Consider the following 20,936-nt stretch of genomic DNA (forward strand, 5'->3'; position numbering starts at 1 on the left):
AGGAGATCTAGCTGGTTATACGGTCAGCTCAGGATTTTTAATGTTCTTCCCAAGCCGTCCCAAGAGATCCGTTAAGACACAAAATTAAAACAGCAGGTGACCAATTTCTAGGCAGCCCCCATTTATGTAAAGTGAGGTTTTGAATTACGTTCGAACATAAAAGACCATTCAAAGGACGGGGCATTTCTTTATTGTAACTTAAAAAAAAATAAATACAACTGTAACTAACTTTCGTGAGCAATTTCTCAAACTCTAAGTTCCGTGGGGTTCCGCGGCCGAGGGAAAGAGCGGCGTCTGCGGAGTCCGCACGGACGGGAAGGCCTCGTGGGGCCAGCGGCTCCTAGTCGAGCAGGCTGAGGTCGATGTGGAAATAGACGTAAGGAAAGTAGTCTTGGTTGCCGAGCTGCAGCCCCGGGATGTCCACAGACGCCTGCAAAAGAGGACGCGGCGCTGTCGCTCTAGGTGCAGAAGGCAGTTCGCTGTCCCGTCTTTATGTTCCGTGATGGTATCTTCTGCCCCGCGCAGCACACCCTCGCCAGGCATGCGCGCACACACACACACACACACACACACACACACCAGAGCCTCTTCCTTGTTACACTTTCGCATTTGTGAAACGTACATCTTCGTAACAGGCAGTTTCGGGATCTGGCAAGTTCCCAGGTGGGGAGGCTGACCTGAGCACAGAACCCCGGCCGCTTCTGGATCGTATACCTACATCCAACACGCTTGCAGCCGCTACTTGATCCAGATGTCTGAAGACAGAGTTCAGAACCTCTCTTAGACGTTTGGTGGAGGACTTCTTGTGAGGCTGGAGGAGCACCGCCTGGAAATTCACTGGAAGCCCGTACCTTCCCAGACAGACAAAACGTGCGGATAAGTTACCCCAGATGGAAACGGGGGGAAAACAACCCTGACAAGAAACAGAGGCGGTGCTAGTAAGAAGGAAAAAGCTTCAGCTGACACTGCTTAAGACAGTACAACTCAGTGGAATGAAGTACTTAGGGTCAGAGGTGAGACTGGTGACTGGATTTTTCTGGAGGGGAATGTGCCAGAACAGGCTAGCCGGCCGTTTCTGGATAACGGTGCGGCGTGCGCTAAAACGCGGAGGTCTGCTGGATCTGCGGGCGGGAAGCAGAGTGTACGTGAAGGAGGCCGTGCCCACGCGTGTCGCTGCCTTCGCCACACGCCGAGCCTAACACCTGCTTAGTCCCGTGCGTTTCCAGGATGCCGGGCCGGCAGGACCCCGATGTCCGAGCCCCGCCTAAACGGTCTTTCCGGGAGGCAAGAGCCAGAGAAGCTGGCGGGTGCAGACGGGTGGCGGCGCGTGGGCTGGGTCACGGGCGAGGGGAATGGCCTCATCTCCGTGTCCCCTCTTACCACAAAGCTCCGGTACCCCCCGGGGGGAGTGAGCGGAGGGGCCGTGGCCATCTCACCTGAGCGAGCAGCCCCCCTCCTGACTCCCTCCCGCAACTCCCAGTGCTTTCCAGAAACCCACTCCACACCCTCGGCCTCACCGACACCGACACCGCTGTCTCCACCTGCTGACCACACGCCCCAGGCAACACGCACGTTAAGGACGCGCATTCCAGCTCCCAGACCATGGTGCCACCGCGCTCTGTCGTCCGACCTGGTCGTTCTGCCAGTCATTGCAGGTTGCCCTGGGAGCTCGCTTACCCAACCGAACGAGGACCCCTGTGTCCCAGCTGTCCTGTCTTTCCCAGCCCGCGAGCTCCCATCGGGGCAGAGGCACGGGTCTGTTTTGTGCACAGTCTACTGTGTCCCCAGACCTGGAGGGCGGCGGGCACTCCAACGCTTCGTGAATGTTGACTGACTGCTCCTCGTTCCCCCCATCAAGCCTCCAAGCCCTGGGCCCCTTTCTCAGCCCACTCTCTCGACTTCGGGGCTTCCCACGTTCTTCCCAGATCCTTCCAGCCCTTTCCCTGCTGACCCTCCCTCTGGATCGATGTCAATGAACACCTTCTCTATTCTGCTCAGAACACGCCTTCCAGAACAGCCGGGTCAGTGCTCATTCTCCACAAGGCCGCCCCCACGCTGCTCCTTCTTGCTCCGCTCAGTAGAGGACCCTCCTCCTCCCTGACCGCCGAGGTCACCCGGCGGGGAGCCCTGACGTGAGGTCCCCACACCGAGACCTCTGTGCCACGGGGGCGCCAGCATCGTCTACCGCTGTCCCCTTCCCTGTAACATCTCGCCACCCTGCCCTCCTTTGTAAGAAACGCCCTCAGCCCCCTTGGGCTCTCATTCCAAACTTGAGAGTGCCCAGTGTCCCATGTCACCCAGTCGTCCGGCCACCGCACTCGAGCTTGTCCCACCGATGACCTCGTGACACTTTTCACGGGGACACCTAAATCCTTAAGCTTCTCCTCCCTTTGACTCGTCAGCCACTCCCTCCTCCTGCCTGACTTCCTCACGGGCTTCTCTCCTCCACTCTAAATATTGGGGTTCCCTGAGGTGCCCTTTCAGTACCTTCCCTCTGCAGGGCTCTCCCTAGACGATCGCGGCCACGCAGCCGCCGTCAGGATTCCGTAACCTCTGTTCCCCACCGAGATCCAGACTGACTAGCTTCCTGGCTGGCCCCTCCACTCTGCGCCCGGCAGCCCCCGGTTCACTGCGCCCTGAGGGTCAACCAGCTCTCCCTCAACTGAGGGCTGAGTCTACTTCACTTTGACTTTATGGAGTCCACGAACATTTCACATCTGGAAGTGTCTGGAAGATGTCCATTTCACATCTGTCCGACTCTGAGCGGGGTGACAGAGGCAGAGAGCACGTCGGCCCCTCCCTCCCCCCCAGGCGGGAAGTACAAAACGGCTCGGAGAAGAAGGAGACAGCGGCCAAGAGCCAACTGGGGGGGCGGGGCAAAGACCAACAGGGGATCAAAGGAACAGGCGAGCAGGTGAACTTCACCGTCTGTGTGCCCCAGCAAACGTGTTCAGCCTCTGTTTTCCCGGATTACGATCTGTCCACAGGATAGGATATGAAAAAGCCATTAAAAAAGGATCAGGTAGCTTCACCCGTGCTGAAGAGACTGATTCAGAGCAGATGAAGACAGCAAGACGCAGGACGCTGAACGATCCCATTTGGGGGAGAAAGAAGAGTCTCGAAATCATTAACCGTGATTATCTATGGGCAGTGGGGACTGGGAACTGTTTCCACAGTATGTATTTCTGAACTTGAATTTTTCAAACGGCGCTCACGTATACAACCGTATTCCGGAAAACTACAGACACAGTAAAAAAAAAACAAACAAAAAAAAACCTACATTGAGAGTCTTGTAAAGAATTACTTTTACATATACTTTTAGGAGAAATCCTGTTTCGTCCAACTTAAGGACGTCCATCTCTACCTCTCTTGAGCAAACGGGCATCTGCACTGTAGTGAGCCTGAGAACCACTGATTTTCGAGGCCAGCAGGGTCAGTCTCGGGCCCCGTCTACACCACAGGTGGCTGGCACACTCCAGGTTTGCTCGTCTGCGCCCCGCAGCCCAATGCCACAATCCACGCCACTCCGGGCCTCTGAGATGGGTGGGGGTGGATGACCACGAGAGGAGCCACGGTCAGATCCTGGCAGCCGCCATATCGTGCTTGGACAAAACCACACCGGCAGCCGCGTGGAGGATGAACCGGAGGCACAGGACCAAGTGAGAGCCCGTGGCAAGAGCTGGCCCGGCCAGGCGAGGCCGGGGACGGAGGGAAGAGAGAAAGCAGGGGCAGGCCAGGTGGCCCACCGGAAGCGTCGTGGGGTGCAGGAGTGGGCGTAGGAGGCGAGGGTGAGGGAGCAGAGGCATCTGAGCCCGCCCTGAGGTTTGGGGTCTGGAAACAGGAAAGACGTGAGCCCGCGGGCATTGACGGGGCAGCCGGGGGAAGGGGTCGGGAGGGAAGATGAGCCAGATGTCCAGGGGAAGCCCGAGTGAGGTGAGAGGCGGACAGGACGAGGTGGGGGGAAAGTACGGAACAGGCCTCCAGGTGGACGGCTGGGAAGGGATCGGGGGCCGCCCGCCTTGCAGGCAGGGGAGGGGCTGGGGAGAGCACTCCAGAGGGTCAGAGGGCCAGAGGGGGCCAAGAAGCAGGGGTGGAAGCTTCCAGAAAAAGGGTACAGCCAGCGGTGTGTGATGCTACCAAGATCCCCCCGCCCCACATAGCTCATGTCACAGCACATGTTCAAAACGTGGCAGAAAAACAGGCTTTAAAAAATACTGCTTGTTTCCATTTTTCCAAAAATTTAGTAAAAAAAAATATGCATATCTGTAAACTAGATTTAAAAAAAAAGCAAAACACAAAGGAACAAAAACTCCTAAAGTTCACACCCGCACACTAGCCAGCAGAGTTTTCTCCCGGCGTTAAAATTACAGGTGATTTTTTTATTCATTGGTCGTGCTTACCTACAGTTCCCAAATCTCCCACGGTAATTGTTTTCACTTTGGTGAAAACAAACAAGGCCAAATTTTTGTTGTCGTTAGTTCGGTTTGGTTCAGGGCTTTCATTTTTTGTGCCGCCTTGGGCTCAGAGGTCAAGGACTGAGACCGAGCTGGTGTTTCCTCTAGGAGTCGCCAGGCCCCGGCAGGTGCACGGGGCGGGGCGGAGCCTGCCGCGGAGAGTCTGGCAGGAACGGGACGCGGGGCACAGGACAGCAGGGCCCGCAGGGCCGAGGGAAGGCTCGTGTGACTCAGGAGATCCTAAACATGTTGCCAAGAGCCAGGAGGAGCGCGTGGAGAGGACGGGAGGGCCCGGCAGGTCCCAGAGGAGACTTGGGGGGGGGGGGGGGCGGGGGGGCGGAAGGGGCAGGCGGCAGCCCAGGGGGCCCCCAGAGCTCGCTGCCCCACCCGGGCCGGGCGCCTCCTCCACGCACCTGAGCACGGACTCCACAAACACCCTCAGGGCCTTGATGTGGATCCAGGCAATGAAGGCTTCGCTGAAGTTCACCTTGAGCCAGCGCAGCAGCGGGCCCTGCAGAGACAGGAGAGCCGGTGACGCCCGCTGGCCGCTCGGCCCGCGCGAGGCCGAGGAGGACGTGGGTTTTGACAGAGCAAGCCCCGACCGGCGAAGAAATGCCCGGCGGCCAGCGGAAGCAGCGAGGTGGTTGGACGAGGGCCGGGACCGCGTCGGCCCGGCCGCCCCGGGGGGCAGGGGGGGGCCGGGGAAACGCCGCGGGCCAGCCACCTGGCGCATGCGCGGGGCCACCGCAGACTGGACTGCAGGGGCTGGGCAGCCCCTGACCTCAGGGCTGTCAGCAGGCAGCCCGCAGGCTTCCCTCTGACGCTGTGCTGCGAAGGGGCCCGCCTCCCAGGGAGGCGCTGCCCCGGGGTCCTGGCGTCATCCACCGGCCGCCGCTTCCAGGGGGCCCTCCGAGGAGCCCGCCTCACTCGGCCACGACGGCTGCCACTAATGCCGCTGTGGCCGCTCCTCGGGGGGAGGGAGCCTCGAGTCTTGGAGCAAAGGCACCTCCAAGTGCCCACCAAGGTCAGGGGTGGGTCCAGCCGGGGCAGCCAGGGGAGGAGAGCCGAGCCGCCCGACCACCAGCACCTGTCCCCGTCACCAGCTCCAGCCACCTCCAGACAGGGCGGGGGGCACCCTGGCCAGCAAGCACCATCCACTGCCGGGGACGGGGGGCAGCTCCAAGGAGGCCCCCCGGATGAGGAGGAAAGGCGTTTATGCTGGGCTCCTTGATTTGAGCCCTCAAAAGCCACCTTCGGTCACAGAAAACGCAAGGCTTTGTTTTCTCAGAAGACGCCTGCACTGGCGAGGACATGCGAGCGGGGGAAGCCCAGGGCTCCCGGGTGCTGCTTACCTCTCCCTCGCCCTCACTCTCTCTCTCTCTGTCCGTCTGCCCCGCAGCGGGCCTATCGGGGTTCCCTAGCGGGGTTACCTGAACCTTGTGGTCCGGGAAGGTGGATGATCCCTTTTTAAGAGCAACACAGGAAGTTTGCTAAAGGCACAGAAATGATTTATTAATCTTTCGGCAAACATGCATCACAACAAACAGAAATAACTCGCATCGCCTGAAAAGCACAGGGAGGCCGGCAAGGCCGGCCCGCCCTCCGGGATTGCGTGCTGGTCGGACTCGAGATGGGACCGGGGTGTTAAGGTCTTCAGGCCCCATATTCCAGGGACAGAGCCGGTGCCCACATCACCCCCCCGCTCTGCCTGGCCCTGGTCAGGACCTCCCCTCCAGGGGGACAGGACGGGGACAGCTCCAGGCGGCGTTCGTGGAAACGGCTCTGCCTGAGGAGCGTGTCCCCACCACGTCCAGCCTCGGTGGCAACAGGGCAATCGGGGTGCACTTAAGCATGCCACACGCGGACGGCGGGTGTGCTGTTGGGACACAGCCTCCTTTACCCTCTCTGCAAACAGAAAGCACAGGAAGCCCCCACCCCGTGCTCTCACGGGGGGCCGAAGCCCCAGGCCCCAGCCTGTCCCCTCTGGCTGGCGAGTAATCAAAACGGCGGAGGATGCCGACCGCACCCGCCTCCCAACAAGCTAAGGGGGAAAGGGTCTACGCGGCCAGGGTAGGGCCGACCCCGGCTGACCCCCGCTCACTGGCACCCAGCGAGAGCCTCGCAGGGAGCTAAATGTTTCCGAGCTAGTGTGTCTCCTTCGCATCTCCATTTCCCCTGCACAGAGAGACCCTGGAAGGGCTCCCAGGGCAGCGTCGGGGAGCAGCACCCTCCGCCGGCGGGTAACCGGAGACCCGGGCAGCAGGTGTCGAGCTCCTGCGTATCACCTCGGTCCTCGGGGGTCTGTGCCAGCACGGAGGGAGGGGCCGAAGGCACGGACCTGACCACCTGTCCTGCGGGCAGGGCCTCCCTCCTGGACACCGTGACAGCTGCCACAGTCTAGCCCCCAACCGGAGGCCAGCCAGGGCCGGCCCGAGGCCAGCAGGGTTGCTCAACTGTGATAGAGACCACCGAGCGCTCCTGGGTGATGAGGGTCTGGGGCGAGCTGAGGTCAAGGAGAAAAACCCTTTGGTTTTCCAGCTTGTTGGCGAGCACCTTTCCTGCCTGGGCGTGTCAGGTCTGAGGCCTCGGGCCCGGGGCCACCTCAGCCCTTTGTCTCAGGAAGGGGTCTCAGCCAGAGAAGCCCGGCAGATTTGGGATCCGAAAAGCGTGTTCCCCTGGTGTGCGCACACACGTCCACACACATACGTGTGTGCTCGGGGCTGGGAGGGGCCGAAACCGTGCACGGGCACCACCGTTCCTCCTCAACCAGCCCCCCATTCCTCCTCAAGGGGGATGGGCCAGTCTGGGGGGGCTGGGAGAACCCTATTTTGGGAACCCCCATGCTGCTGCCACTTCTGAGGGGGTTGACTTGTCCGGAGTCCCTGTGAAAAGGCCACCGACCCGGAGAGGTCACGTCGGACGTGCAGACTCCCCCGGCCCGACAGCAGAGAAGGCTCGGGGCAAACACTTGGCCACACGGGAGGTACATCTTGCATCGTCCGAGCACATACTTACAGCCTTATGTTTACACACCGGTCTTCCTCCAACAGACCCGAAGTACATTCTACTCATTTTTCCCCTCCTCTCTACTCCAGAGGCTGACTAGGAAGCTTCTCCGAGAACCCGCCCCCGGTGGGGGGTGGGGGGGGGGATGGGAGAGAAGGGACCCGGAGACATTCCACCGAGGCAGGCCCCGGGAGCCACCTGGCTTAGGCCCGCTCTGCAGAGGGAGGATGCCACGTGGGGAACGTGCCCGTCTTACAGAGCGGGGTGCCCAAGGCCACGCTGTTCACACTTCTAGACTAAAAGCCTGGTTTTCTCCCCCCTGAGCTCAGCTGCCCTTGCACACGGAGGTTGGCTGTTGTCAGTTCCTCCGGGACAAGCGCCCACTCTTTGCTGAAAGCGTAGGGGACATAAATACAGGTGCTGGTGACAGAAGGTGTCACATCGCACCCGGGGAGCCGCACTGCTGAGAATAGCAGGGGGACGGAGGGGACGGAGCCGCCCGCTTTCCACTCAGGGATCCCCGCCTTGCCCTGCCCGACCTTGGGGCGGAGAAGGCTCAGGTGGGGCCCTCTTCCTGGGGGAGGTGCTCACTGACCCCCCCCCCCCCAGAGTCTGTTTCTCAGCTGCAGAGCGGAGCTGGGAGTCCCTTCCTGGAAGGGCAGCACCAGGACTCAGGAGCTCGGATGGACTCACAGCTCAGGCGCCACCTCGGGGCCCCTCTGCCTTCCCCAGACGCACCCCGGCAGCCCCAGGGGGGCACCCATTCCCGGGGCCGTGTGCCCCCAGGGAGGAGCCGCCCTTGCCCGGAGCCCGGCCGCCGTGAAGTCTACTCACATACTGTTGCTTCTTATCAGACAGCAAACGGCTCAGCTCTTCCCTTTCCCTCTTTATCTCTTTCTCATCATAGTAAAATTCACGGACAGTGAACCTTAAAACAAGCCAATGAGAGGCGTTTGCCAAGAAGCTTCCAGTCGGAGCAGAGGCCCCTCCGGTGCAGACAGACCAGACCCGGAGCAACCCCCCAAGGCCAGCCCTTACTTGTTCTCTTTGGCTTTGGTTTTGAAATCGTCGATCACTTTTCGAAACAGGGTCACCGTGAAGAGGCCGCCCTCGTTGTCCTCGGCGATCAGTCTGGGGGAGAGAAGCGTCTGTTCACGGGACTCATCGCCGGGCCCGGCGTCAGAGCTGGGCTAGGAGAGCCCTGTTCTCTCCCGTCGGGGAGGCGGGTCACCGCAGAGGTGAGGCTCCGTCCCCATCAGCCCACTGGCCCGTGTGCAGGGGCCCAGCCAGCAGCGGAGGGCAGGGAACCGGACGTCCCTTATTTCCCAACTCCTGGCCGTGTGGGCTCAGCCACCTGCTGCGGCCCGCCCTCTCGGGCTCCTGCCATTCAGCCTCCAGGCTGAGGCCTCAGGGGCCTCCAGGTGATCTAAACGCAGGCCCTCGAGGGGAGGAAAGGACAGGAGATTAGCTGTGCGGAGATGCGCGGTTCAGCTCTGGTTTGTGAAATGCCCAAGAGATCACGCTACTCCCGGGTCTCAGTCGCCTCGTGTGCGGACGGGGGGCCCTCGCTCTGACGTGCTGTGCTCACAGCGAAGCAGGGCAGAGCTCGGTGGTGGGAAACCACCCCGCCACGTCCCCTCACGTCCGATGTTGTAATCGGACGGCCTCCCGAGGCACACCTCAACACGGGACCCCCGTGGGCACCGCCCCAAACACAGGGGTTGTCAGAGCCAGGGGCCTGCGTCTTTGGGTCACAGACCTGAAGCCCGTCGCCAAGCCCAGGCAGGTCTCGTGGACACGCTCAGGGCCGGGTCACCTTTCCGCTCTCCCAGAGTCCGTGCCCAGAAGGGCCGCCCCAGGCTCCAGAGACTTTTCCTGAGTCACCTCTGCCGATTCTCGGGCGGCTTCTGACAACGAAGGGCCTGGGGGCTCTGGTCTGAGAAGCCAAGCCACCTACTGAGGCAGCCTTTTGGGCGGGGCCCCCTGGCACCTGGCCACAGAATGCCACTGTTACAAGAGCTGGGGTCGTCTCTGCTGAGCCGGGTGACTTCAAGGACCAGCCCCTCCACCCATCTGTGTGCCTTCCTCCCCACCCCACCCGCCCCGCCCCTGCAGACGTGGCTGCCCCGGGCCTGTTCCTCTGGCCTCCCCTGTGGCCTCAGGCTATGACCGTCCTGTTCCCTGCACCCCTCAACTCAGCTCCTAACTGCTACCTCCAGTGAGTTGTGACAATGGGAGAGCCGCCCTGCAGCAGGTACCCCCAGCCAGACGCCTCCGGGCCGAGATGGACTTGGGCAGGGGCCACCCTCCCGCTCGCCACGGTGCCCTGGGAAGCAGGTGAATTGGCATGTCTGGCCAAGACTCACCCGCCAAATCTTTTAAAATGACAAACCATTCGCGGGGCGCCTGGGTGGCTCAGTCGGTTACGCGTCCGACTTCAGCTCAGGGCATGACCTTGTGGTTTGTGAGTTCGAGCCCCGCGTCGGGCTCTGTGCCGACAGTTCAGAGCCTGGAGCCTGTGTCTCCCTCTCTCTCTGTGCCCCTCTCCTGATCATGCTCTGTCTCTCTCTCTCAAAACGAAGTGAACATTAAAATTTTTTTCAAGGACCAGCCATTTCAGATGTGTGAAAAGGTATAGAGAATAACAAATACCTGTGTCTCAGCCGCCCCATTTAAGACCTAAAGCAATTCTCATACGGCAGACCCCCCCCCCCTCCCGTGGCCCTCCCCGGGTGCACGTCGCGCTGTGCCCCCAGGTCGCCACGTTTCCCATGCCCACACACCTCCACGGCTCTACTGGGCACCTGCGTGTGCCCAGATCGCATGTGGTTTAGTTGTGTCTGTTTCTAGAGCTAAAGCAAAAGAACTTGCTTCCCCTGCTCAGTACTGCATCGTGAGAGCCTTTCCTGCTGCTGCGTGCGGCCCTGAGATGCTGGTCTCCCCAGATGCGTGGGAGTCACTCACGGTTTGTGAACCTTCTCCTGCCACCTTCCCAGGCTTCATTGGCCACTCCTGCTCTGACCCCAAGAGGCCGGACGCTGAGAATGCCTTCCTCCCCTGTTCCCGCCCTGTGGCCATCAGAGCCAGGCCCTTGCTTGACCCTCAGGCGGGGAAGAATGACCTGGGCTGAGAAGGCACCGCAGAGTGCACTGAAGGGGGGGGGGGGGGGGTCTCTGCCAGGAGGCAGCCAGAGAGGGCTTCCTGGAGGAGGGGGCAGGGAAACCGCATTTTAAAAGATGGAGAGAGTCTGGCATGGGGCCGGGTGTGTGGCTGCAAAGGAGCTCCAGGCCAAGGGACTCTTGTGAGAGCAAGTGGGGCGGGCCGAGGGTCCTCACACCTTCCGGCACGCTTGGTGGCCGGGTGCCAAGTTGGGGTCTCACTTACTTAGTCGACCGAGGGACCACCATGTCCGAGAGGGATTCGTAGGTTTTTTGCCATTGCGCGTAGCTTGGTCTGCGAGGATACGAGATCATTCAGTGATTTCTGCTTAAAAACTTCGCGGCGTCCCAAGTATTTGGGACCCTGTATACCCCTCTTCCCAAAGGACTGGAGTGAGCAGGCCTGGGCCGGAGTGCCCCCCACCCCCCGAGGCCCTGCCATGGGCACCGAGAATCTCCTGCCCAGCCCCATCCCGGCCCCAGCCTCCCCGTGAGGGCCCGGGACCCCGCAGAGGGCCCGTGTGACTGTGTCGGAACTTTCTAGTCCCGGCCCTGTGTGGCCTTGGGCAAGCCAGCTGACCTCTCTGGCCTCAGGACAAGGGAGTAACAGCAGCCCGGGGTTTGTTGAGAGTGAGGCGTGTGGCAGGCACGCCTCGAGCGCTCAAGAAACGGCTGCTTCTGTCACTGCGTCCCACCGCAGGTGCTGTCCCCCTGCTCCCGTGGCGGCCCACGCAACTCCCATTTAGTGCTCCCGGGGGCCAGGCCGTGGGGGGGGCTCCCCTTCCTCTCCGTCGGGCAGGCCGGTTTCCTTCCGGGATCACCAACACGGGCTGAGGCCCCGCACCACCCACCTTCCCGGGCCACTTACTTGGGCACGATGACCAGAAGTGTGACAAGATACTCGGAATCCAACACGAAGTCTTCCTTGCTCACAATATCGCTCAGCGTCCGAGTGAAGAGGTTTCCCCTGAATCCGTGTGGGACAAAGGGGGTGTGACCAGGAGAAAGGCGGAGGGAGGCAGCGTGGGCCTGGGCTTCTGGGCCGCATGGACCCCCTCCCCCCACCCTGTACACCCACCAGCATGCGGGCCCGGGGACCGGAGGGCAGGCAGGAGACAGGCAGGGCTCAGATGTCTCCCCCCCCCCACCCCGGGAGTGCCAGGGCCCTGGGCTGAGTGTGTCCCTGACCCCCCAGTTCTGGTGGCCAGACCTGCTGTGGCTGGCAGGGCCTGAGGCCCCGTCACAGTCAGCGAGGGGTGGCTGAGTTCAACACCTCCATCGCCTGCACTGCCCCCGGTGCGAGCTGTTGGGAGGGGACCGCGGGGGAGGGGGGCGGGGGGGCAGGCAGCTTGAGTTACTCGAGTGTCGGGCTGTCCTGAGCAGACACAGGGACCAGAGAGAGGTCCGTGTCACTTTTCACGCCTCACAGGTCCAGCCGCCAGGGGACCTTCACCTGAAATAGCTTTCATCGTGCCCAGTGGAACCCGGTCTACATCGAGGTCGTGGTATTTTTAGCACCCGGTTCAAGGCTATTGTATCAGCGGACGAGCCAAGGTAGAGCTACGGAGACCGTCTACAGCCTCAGCACCCAGCCAGGGTATCAGTGCAGCACAGGACGTCTCCCTGGTGAATGGCTCTCAAGCACTCGGCCAAGGCCAAAGCCTCAGGTACAATGCCCCCCTCCGACCTCACCTCTCCTACCTGCGCCGTCGCTGCTAAGTCCCTTAGGACCCTCTCCGAGGGCACAGGGCCTGTACCTCCTACCTTGGCGTTTCCACATTACCGTCCCACCCGTCAGGTCCTATCTGTCTGGGTTATGCCTGTACTACTCCCTGCACAAAGCAGATTTTCTGTAAATATTTGTTGAGTGAACAATTGTGAGCTCTCCAAGTGCAGAAATGACCTTTTATTCTGCTTTGCATCTTTAGGGCCTGGCATAAAGGCTGAGGGTATGGTAGGTGCTTAATAAACGTTTATCAAAAGAAGAAAAAGGGGGGCACCTGGGGGGGCTCAGTCGGTTGAGCATCAGACTCTTGATCTCTTGATCTCACGGTTCGTGAGTTCGAGCCCTGCATTGGGCTCTGTGCTGACAGCGTGGAGCCTGCTTGGGATCCTCTCTCTCCCTCTCTCTCTCTCTCTGCCCTTCCCCCACTTGCACTCTCTCTCTCAAAATAAATAAATTGAAAAAAAAAAGACAGGAATAACGGACAAGGAGGTAGAGAACAGCCTTATCCTCCCTTTTCCTCCCTTTCCCTTCTCTTCCCTCCCCTGCCCTCCCCTTCCCTCTCCTTCCCTCCCCTTCCCTCAGCAAACACTCTGGACAGACCGATGCTGCTGTGACTCAGTAGACGGCTCCTTCACTGGTCGACTGAAGAGGCCGCACCAGATGTTTGCTAAGCCCCAGACAATTCTCAAGGAGCCCACAGTTCGGTGATGCAATGAGGCAGGCAGATGGTCAATGCCATGACTGACCTACGCCAAGGTCACCATTTAGGGCTCTCTGCCATCGGCACCCTGCCCTTTTCCCATCCTCACCCCTCCGTAGGGCCAAGGAGGAGGCAAAACTCAGGTGACGCCCATTTAGTTCTGACACAAAGTCAGGCCGCCACCACTGGCCATTTCCAGCCAAGGTGCGTCCCTCCCTTTTTGGTTTTCCATTTTCTTTTCTTTTCTTTTTTTTTTTTTTTAATGTTTATTTATTTTTGAGACAGAGAGAGACAGAGCATGAACGGGGGAGGGTCAGAGAGAGGGAGACACAGAATCGGAAACAGGCTCCAGGCTCCAAGCTGTCAGCACAGAGCCCGACGCAGGGCTCGAACCCACGGACCGTGAGATCATGACCTGAGCCAAAGTCGGCCGCTTAACCGACTGAGCCACCCAGGCGCCCCTGGTTTTCCATTTTCCAGTAAGGCACCATTTGCCTCGTTCACAAGACGGCTGGCCCAGTGGCCATCCGAAGGGAGAGGCGGAAATGAGAGGGTGAGCTATTCAGAGGAATGGGCCGAACGAGAGGACAGCCGGTTCTGACCTCCCCTGGGTACTTCCCTTCTCTGGAGTATCTGCAGAGAACTGTCAACAGAATCAGATCCAGAATCTGGGGAGACTGGGAAGGTCCTCCGTGCCAACTCAGCCCTATTCAGGAGCAACTTCCACACTTCCTGGCAGGAGCTCATCTGGCTTTTTCTTACATGCCTCCAACAACGGGGCGCTCACTACCTTACGAGATCATTGCTGCCTTCACAACCCCGGGCTTATGCTTTTCTCCAGACACCTCCTGCCGTCTTGGTGCCTCGTGACTGCTCGGCCAAGCAGTCTGCTTCCTCTCTCTCACGAGGTGGTCCTTCAGCTGAGTGGAGAAGGCACCGGAGTCCCTGGGGTTGCTCTGCTCTGGGCTGCAGAACCCACTGCTCTTGGGGGGCTCTCACAAAGGGCCAGGCTCTGACAGTCTGGTCCCCCACTGCCTCGGCGGGGAAGGTCCTCTGTAAAGAAAGATCTTGGGGCACAGCCTAGGTATTCTCGGGAAACCGGGGAGGGTGGGAGAGGAAGGGAAGGCAGGGGAGGGCCAGCATCGGATTCCTCTCCGGGCACAGGCCCCCTCCCTGCTCGAGGCTTTCCTCCGGTGATGTGCACCGGGGTCTCTCCTCTCCTCTCCCTGCACACACCTCCTGGAGAGGCAGGCGTGCCCTGTGTCCGCCTGCCCGGCTCGTCTCTCTCTCAGATGAGGGCACGGACCCTGGCTCACCCAGTGACCTGAAAGGCCCACTCCTGCCCCAGCCCGGCCCCTGCCCTGGCCCGGTTCCAGCCGTGTGGCCACTCACATGGATTTCTTCTCCAGGTTCTCCAGGTTTGTCTTCAGGGTGTTGTAGGCGGCCGTTCGGGACTTCAGGTCGGTCTCGATTTGTGCCAGTTGCTGTGCGGAAAAGCAAGAGAGTTTCGAGAGTCGGCCAAACTTTCCAAAACGGCCATACGCTGTTCACGGTGCACTTAGGAATCCGTGTCAGGAATCCTCACGTTTTTGCCCCTGCTGCTCTCCCACACGTGCCATCGTCTGGCCCTACCAGCAGCCTGAGGGGAGCAGGGAAGGGACTCCTGTCCCCACTTTGCAGGTACCGAGGCCCGAGACACGAGTGGCTCTGCCGGGATCACTCAGTGAGCTGAACCTTCTGATTTCAAGCCCTTCGTGGGCCGCCAGGCCAGCCTGGGTGACCCCCGACCTGGCTTCTATGGGGACCCACGTGATGGCTCAGCCCCGACCAGCGCCGGGTCCCCAGGCTCAGCTGGGCCCAGCAGCCCCTTCCGTTCTTCGCAGGTAGGAAGGTTCCTTTCAGCCCGGAGGCAGGTCACCCGCTGGGCACTAAGGACACCCCCTGTTCTCAAGTTTCAGGGAGCGAGTCGCGGACCCCCCTCCCGCAGCAGGCCGGGGAAAGAGGGGACACGGGACGAGCCCGGGCCCACGGCCTCCCTCTCCTGCTTTCTGGCCGCCTGGCCTCAGATGCCCCATGTCCCCGGGCAGAGTGATAACGTCCTCCCCAAGGGGTCCAAACACCGAAAGGCAAATGCCGGCCAAGGCCCACCTCCCCGGAAGCCCTCGAAACACAGTAGCTGTTAACACGACCACAGCCACCCTCCAGGGCTCGGTGGGGTCCATGACTACAGAGTTGGTTCAACAGAGTATGGCGCCCCGCGTTATGGAGAACCGAGCGGCCGTCAAAATGATGGCAGTAGATTCCCGCACACGGGCACGCGGTGGGGTGCAGGGCCAACCCCCACAGCTCCCGGCACAGACGGCACACGGTCCTCCCAACTCTCTTCTCAGCCCCACGTTCTGTGACCCCCCCCCCCCACCGGCGGTGTACAAGTGCCCGTGCGGGCACCACACCAACAAACGCGACACGTCAGCACTCCGCTGTGACCCGGAAGACCCCCCAGAGTCATTATACGAGGAAACGGAGGCAATCTGAGGGCACGAACAGTTCTGAGTTGAAACACAGAGGTTTCGTATATAGATGGAAGGATCCATTTGCAGTGTTAAACCCTGGTCACCTGTAGGGCGTTGCAAAGCGAGAGGGGGCAGCCGGCTGGCTCAGCCGGTTAAGCGTCCCACTCTTGATTTCGGCTCAGGTCGTGATCTCCCAGGTTCCGTGAGTTCAAGCCCCCGCGTCGGACTGTGTGCTGACAGCTCAGGGCCTGCTTGGGATTCTCTCTCTCTCTCTCTCTCTCTCTCTCTCTCCCTCTCTCCTCCCCCACTCACTCGTGCTCTCTTGCTCTCAAAATAAATAAATAAACTTGCAAAAGTTAATGGGAGAGGGAGTGGAGGGGGGGACACGTCATGGCAAGCCTTCAACGTTTTGATCTTTACATCGCGATATGTTTGACTTTCAAAATAAGATTGATAATTTCTTGACAATCTCTTTTCAAACCTTTTCCTTTTAGGTGATGACAGACAGACTCATGGGAAATTACAAAATTTACAAAAATAGGACACAGAGATCCCACGTACCAGTTTCCCCCGTTAGTGACATCTTACATAACATTAATGCACCACTGTAACCAAGAAACCGACACAGGTCAAATGCACAGACCTTGATTTTTAAAATCATATACATATGTATTAGGGGGCCTGGGTGGCGAGCATCTGACTCTTGACTTCGGCTCGGATCGTGATCCCAGGGTCGAGGGATCAAGTCCCGCCCCTCACCACCCCTGTCCCCATGCTCTCTCTCTAATTACAATAAATTAATTCAATGACATCTATGTTTTTAAAGGAAAAAAATCGAACTAAAAAAAAAAATCTTCCATCTTCCCTTCTCTCCTGGTTTCACCGCAAGCCAGTGAAACCCCGCAGAAGAGCGTTTGGAAACCAACGGACGGTGGGAGGGGGCAGGGCTTTGGAACCGGCCAGGCCCAAACCGGATGCCAGTTCCCTGCGTGTCTGCCCGTGAGCTGGCGGTCGGGTTCTGAACCTCTCTGAGCTCGGGGCCCCGGCTGGCTGCGGGCTCACAGAATCCGCAGACCGGGCCAGTCCCCAAGGCGAGGCCCGCCTCCACCAGACCGAGCTCCTCCAGCGGGGCCGGGTCCCCCCGTCTCCGCAGCCCTGGGGACGGGCCGCTGCACGGGCACCGCGGAGGGCACGCGATCGGCCGAGGGGGGCTCCCCGGCGTGTGGCTGGCCGGCACTGCCCACCGCTCGGCAGCCGTGCCCGCCGGCAGCCTTGGGGGCCTCGTGGGACTGCCCCGCAGAACCCGGGGATGTTTCGGGGGGGTGCAGACACGAGCAACCAGCGCCCCGAGGGGGTTGGCCCGGAGCCACCCCACCCTGGGCTGGACGCGTGCGCAGTGAAAGAATAAACGCTTTGCCGTGTTACACTGGTGACATCTGGGGGCTTTTGTGAAACCGCGGCGTGACCCGGCCTGCGGAGACCGACAGAGCCCCGGGCTGGGCGCCTGCCCAAGTGACACGACGGGCCGCCACGTGCCGCGTGCGGGACTGGAAGGGGGCGAAGCCCTCCCCACCCTTGAGCCTCTTCCCTTAAGGGAAGCAGGTGGGCTCAGTTCCCAGCCGTTGGGAGGGTCCGGAGGCCTGGCCCTGGCCATGTCAGCACGGGGCTCCTCCCAGGCTGGGACACCTGCTGGGACACCCAGAAAGTGCTCCTCGACGCCCAGCGGCCCAGCGGCTTTCGCCTCCCTGAGGGTCTTTCTGTGCAGGGAGTTCCTTTGACCAGGATGTCTCTACTTAACAGATTTAGGCCCCCGCTGGAGGAACAGACCTAAACCAGGGCTGCAGGCATCACACACGTGGTCCTGTTGCAGGACAACCTCAGGGAGCCAATCCTCATTGCTTCTGCCCAGCCAGCCTCAAAGAGCTGGTTCCCTGCAGTGGAGATGGCCCAGGGCTTCCTTGTGAAGCTGAGTCTCACACACACACACACACACACACACACACACACACACACAGCCCAGCCAAGACCCGCACGCCCATCCCGGGTCACCTAACCTCTCGGCCAGCTTCCCCACCTGAGACCGGAGGATGCGAGAAGGAAGAGCCTCGTGTGTTCTGGGCACACAGGCAGGGCTGTCAAAACCCGTGCCCTCCTCCCACCCCTGCTCTCCTGCCGGAGTCACCCTTCGGGGTCTCGGGACTAGAGAGAAGCTGAGTCCTGTCCTCTGCAACGGCTCTGCTCGCCCCCTCTCAGCGGACGCCCTGATGTGTTCCGGGGGGCCCTCATCACCGTCTGGCGTCCCTGGGACAGCCAGGCCAGCGAGCATTGTCCCGAGCGGACTCAGAGAGTGGCCTGAGCGCCCCGCCCGGCTCAGCCTGGCCTCGTTAGCGCAACGCGGGGCGCGGCCAGCCCCACAAACTACGGGGTGCTTCTGGGCTGGTGACAGAGGTGCACAATACCTCCGGGAAGCCACACCTGGCACAGGTGCTCTGGGCAGCCCCCCCTCAGAGGGCTTTCCAGAACCACTGCCCAATTGTCGCAGGAGGGGCCGGGACCTCTGTGATGTAAGAGTGGAGAAGCAACCGCACCCAGATTCCGGAGCCTTCTGGCCCCACCCGAGTTCCCAGAGACACAGGCCGGGCACCAGCGAGCTGTGAGGAGAACGCAGGGTCCCAGGGGCCCATCTCCTCCGCCTGACCTGCCCAGACACACCTGGGTGGCGCTGGGCTCTGAGGAGACAACAGGAAGGCTTTGTTCCTGGCCTGGCTGAGACTCTCTCTCCCGGCCACTCCAGGAAGAGACCTGCCCTTTCAGGGACTCAGTTTATGGTGGAGGGAGGGGGACAGACAATCAGCGCTCACCCTCAGCGAGACAAGCAGGAGTCAACAAGGCCGCGAGACCCCCACCATGTCCCAGAGACCTGTGCCACCGGGCTTTTATTTATGAAGTGACAGCTGGAGGCCATCGCTTCCCGGGCTGGTGGGATCAGGGGTGCGGCACTCACGGGCCTCCCTTGTGTCACAGGCCCCTCAGAGCAGGAGCCTGGGCCCCTGGGGATGCCTTCCACCAACGCCTCCCAGGACTTAGGGCTCCTGGGCCAGACTCTCCACAGAAGCAGATAGTTTTCGTCAGGTAAACACTCGGGGGGGTGGCGGTGGGGGGGGGTTAGGCTCCCATCAGCAAAGAGCAGGAGGGGTGTGCCAAAGGGACACCGGGGTCCGGGCTCACCGCACTGGGGGCTCGAGAGCGGGTCAGGGGAGTGTCCTGTAAGGTGCAGCCGCCTGCCGGGTGACAGGGCCAGAGGAGGTGCAGGGAGGGGAGGTGCCCGCCTTGAAACGCAAAAGCCCCTATCCTTGCCCGGGGCATGGAAGGCCACACCTCAGAAAGGCACCGGGCCTGGTCAGGGCTGGCAGGAGGCAGGTGGGAAGGGGACCCCACCCAAGCCTCCTGGCTCTGGCCTCCCAGAAAGTTCCTCTTTGCATCACCAGGGTCCAGACACCAATGCGATCCACCCCAGATGGTCAGCTCTCCCCGGTCACCGAAGTTTCACCGTCCCCTACGCGAAGGCCCTTCTCTTACCTTTGCTAGAGTATCCACTACGCACACCAGCGGCTGCTTCGCAGGGTATTTGGCCATGTCCCACTCAAAGTGGGTCACGAAGGATGTTAAGTCGACTGGAAGAAACACATTTCAACAAATGAGCGGGGCTCTCCCCACCTGGTGGAGACCAAGGTTGCCACACCCCCGGGCCAAGCGTCCCCCCTTGAACCGAGAGAAGCTGGAGGGCAGGCTGGGGGCCCTGGGAAGACACTGTCCCCGGGGGGAGCAGGGCACCGGGGCAGCGGGCTGGCCTTCGGCAAGGACCCGCAGCAGCACCCACAGCCCCTCTGGAAAGCCCGCCACCAGCCCCAGGGCCGCTGGACCCGGCGCACTCCTGTACCCCAAACTCTCTCCCAGAGATGTGCAGTGGGGAGATCCCGCTCTCCCAAGAGGAGAGCTTCTGAGGGCCGGGCTGATTCCCCGTCTTTTCCTGCTGTGTAGGACACACACCCCTGCTGGGTTATTGTTCTGTTTTGAAGTACCTCCAAGATAAGACTCGCCAGAGAGCCTCCAGCCAACCCTCCAAGACCACAGAGCCAGGTAGGGTGCCGCCTGCCCTCAGGGCGAGCTGCCTTCTCGCCTCCCTCGCCCAAGCCCTGGAAGGAGTGGATTTCCACACACGTGGTCTGTTTTAAAGAAGGCGTGTCGAACCCTGGCAAAATCCTAGAAGCTGCGACTGCTGTTTTTACCACCCGGGGTGGGGGTGCCCTGGTCGCTGTATGTCCTTTATATAAAAGTCTATATACAGGGAGTAGACGAAGTCGGTGTTTTCTCACCACGCGTCCCTTCTCCCCTTACTTTCTCCAGAAACAAACCTGAACCTGCCGCCCTCGGGAGGTTTCTAGTTCCCTAATCGGCCGCGGGCGGAGGAAGGAGCTCTGGAGTTTGAGGTCAGACAAGCCACACTGAGTGGGCCTGGGCTGATCCCGAGACCCGGGGGCCTCGAGCACATTAGCATCTAAGTCCCTTTGCACCTCAGTCTCCTGACCTGAGAAATGGGGCAGGGAAAGGAGGCCACACGGCCCTCCGAGCGCCTCCTTTCCAGATCAGCTCCATGCACACTTAGGGAGTGCTCCCGGGGGCCAGCTGCTGGAGACACCCAGCCCATTCTCCTTCCAGTAAGTCAGGTCAGCCTATGCGATGCTGACACAGCCCCCCAGGATCCCGTGAGCCTGTGCAAGACCAGCCTTCCTATGCTAGATTCTCACCCCGGGATACGTGCACGCCTGCCCTTCCCAGTACGTCCTTGGGCGGATAAAAGGGACACTTTTGCTCGCTCGAAGGTCAGTCACTTACGCTGAACGTCAGCGCGCTACCCTGAGGGGAGGAACAGACCACACCCCCTAATTTCAAGGTGCTCAGTTTCTTAGAGAGACAGCCAGGCAAACGTCACACCACAGTGAGCGGCAACAGAGTGTATCAGGGTGCTAAGGGTGGGAGAGACGGTGTCTAGCTCCCAGGGAGGGCACGGAGGGCGGCACACGGGAGCTGGAGGTGACCCGAGTTTGCCACGTGGCCAGCGGGGGAGGGCGCTGGTGTTAGCGGAGGGCGCCTGGGGGACATCCTGTGTGGGGCATGGGAATCTCTGGGACAACCCGGTGGAGCAGGAGGGCCAGGGCAGGGTCATGGAAGGCGGCATCTGCACTTTCTCCCTGTGGCGAGCAAGACACTGGGGCGCAGCTACGGAGCCCCCCATGATGTGCCAGAGATCGGCCCCACGTCGACTCCAACAGCGGGGCTGAAGAGGTCACCGAGCGGGCCGGGACACCAAGCATCCAG

At 60.8% G+C, this 20,936-nt stretch overlaps 1 protein-coding gene across 9 annotated transcripts in view; it reads right to left on the minus strand.

Annotated features, from left to right (window-relative positions):
• ATP6V1C2 (ATPase H+ transporting V1 subunit C2) overlaps window positions 1-20,936 on the minus strand; it is a 61,582-nt gene that overhangs the window by 8,561 nt on the left and 32,085 nt on the right. For 2 of the 9 annotated variants that reach the window (XM_019451998.2, XM_019451978.2), the window contains 10 exons: window positions 19,137-19,231; window positions 14,437-14,528; window positions 11,487-11,585; window positions 10,845-10,913; window positions 8,499-8,591; window positions 8,295-8,388; window positions 5,807-5,944; window positions 4,868-4,965; window positions 719-851; window positions 175-430 (listed from right to left, as the gene is read on the minus strand). In XM_019451998.2, the coding sequence (XP_019307543.1) occupies window positions 341-430; window positions 719-851; window positions 4,868-4,965; window positions 5,807-5,944; window positions 8,295-8,388; window positions 8,499-8,591; window positions 10,845-10,913; window positions 11,487-11,585; window positions 14,437-14,528; window positions 19,137-19,231 (1,001 nt within the window). In that variant the 3' untranslated portion in view covers window positions 175-340. The other 7 variants (XM_019451985.2, XM_019452070.2, XM_019452005.2 and 4 more) reach the window with 7 other exon arrangements.

The sequence above is a fragment of the Panthera pardus genome, unplaced genomic scaffold (assembly GCF_024362965.1).
Source record: "Panthera pardus isolate Hobbes unplaced genomic scaffold, ASM2436296v1 HiC_scaffold_26, whole genome shotgun sequence".
Lineage (NCBI taxonomy): Eukaryota > Metazoa > Chordata > Mammalia > Carnivora > Felidae > Panthera > Panthera pardus.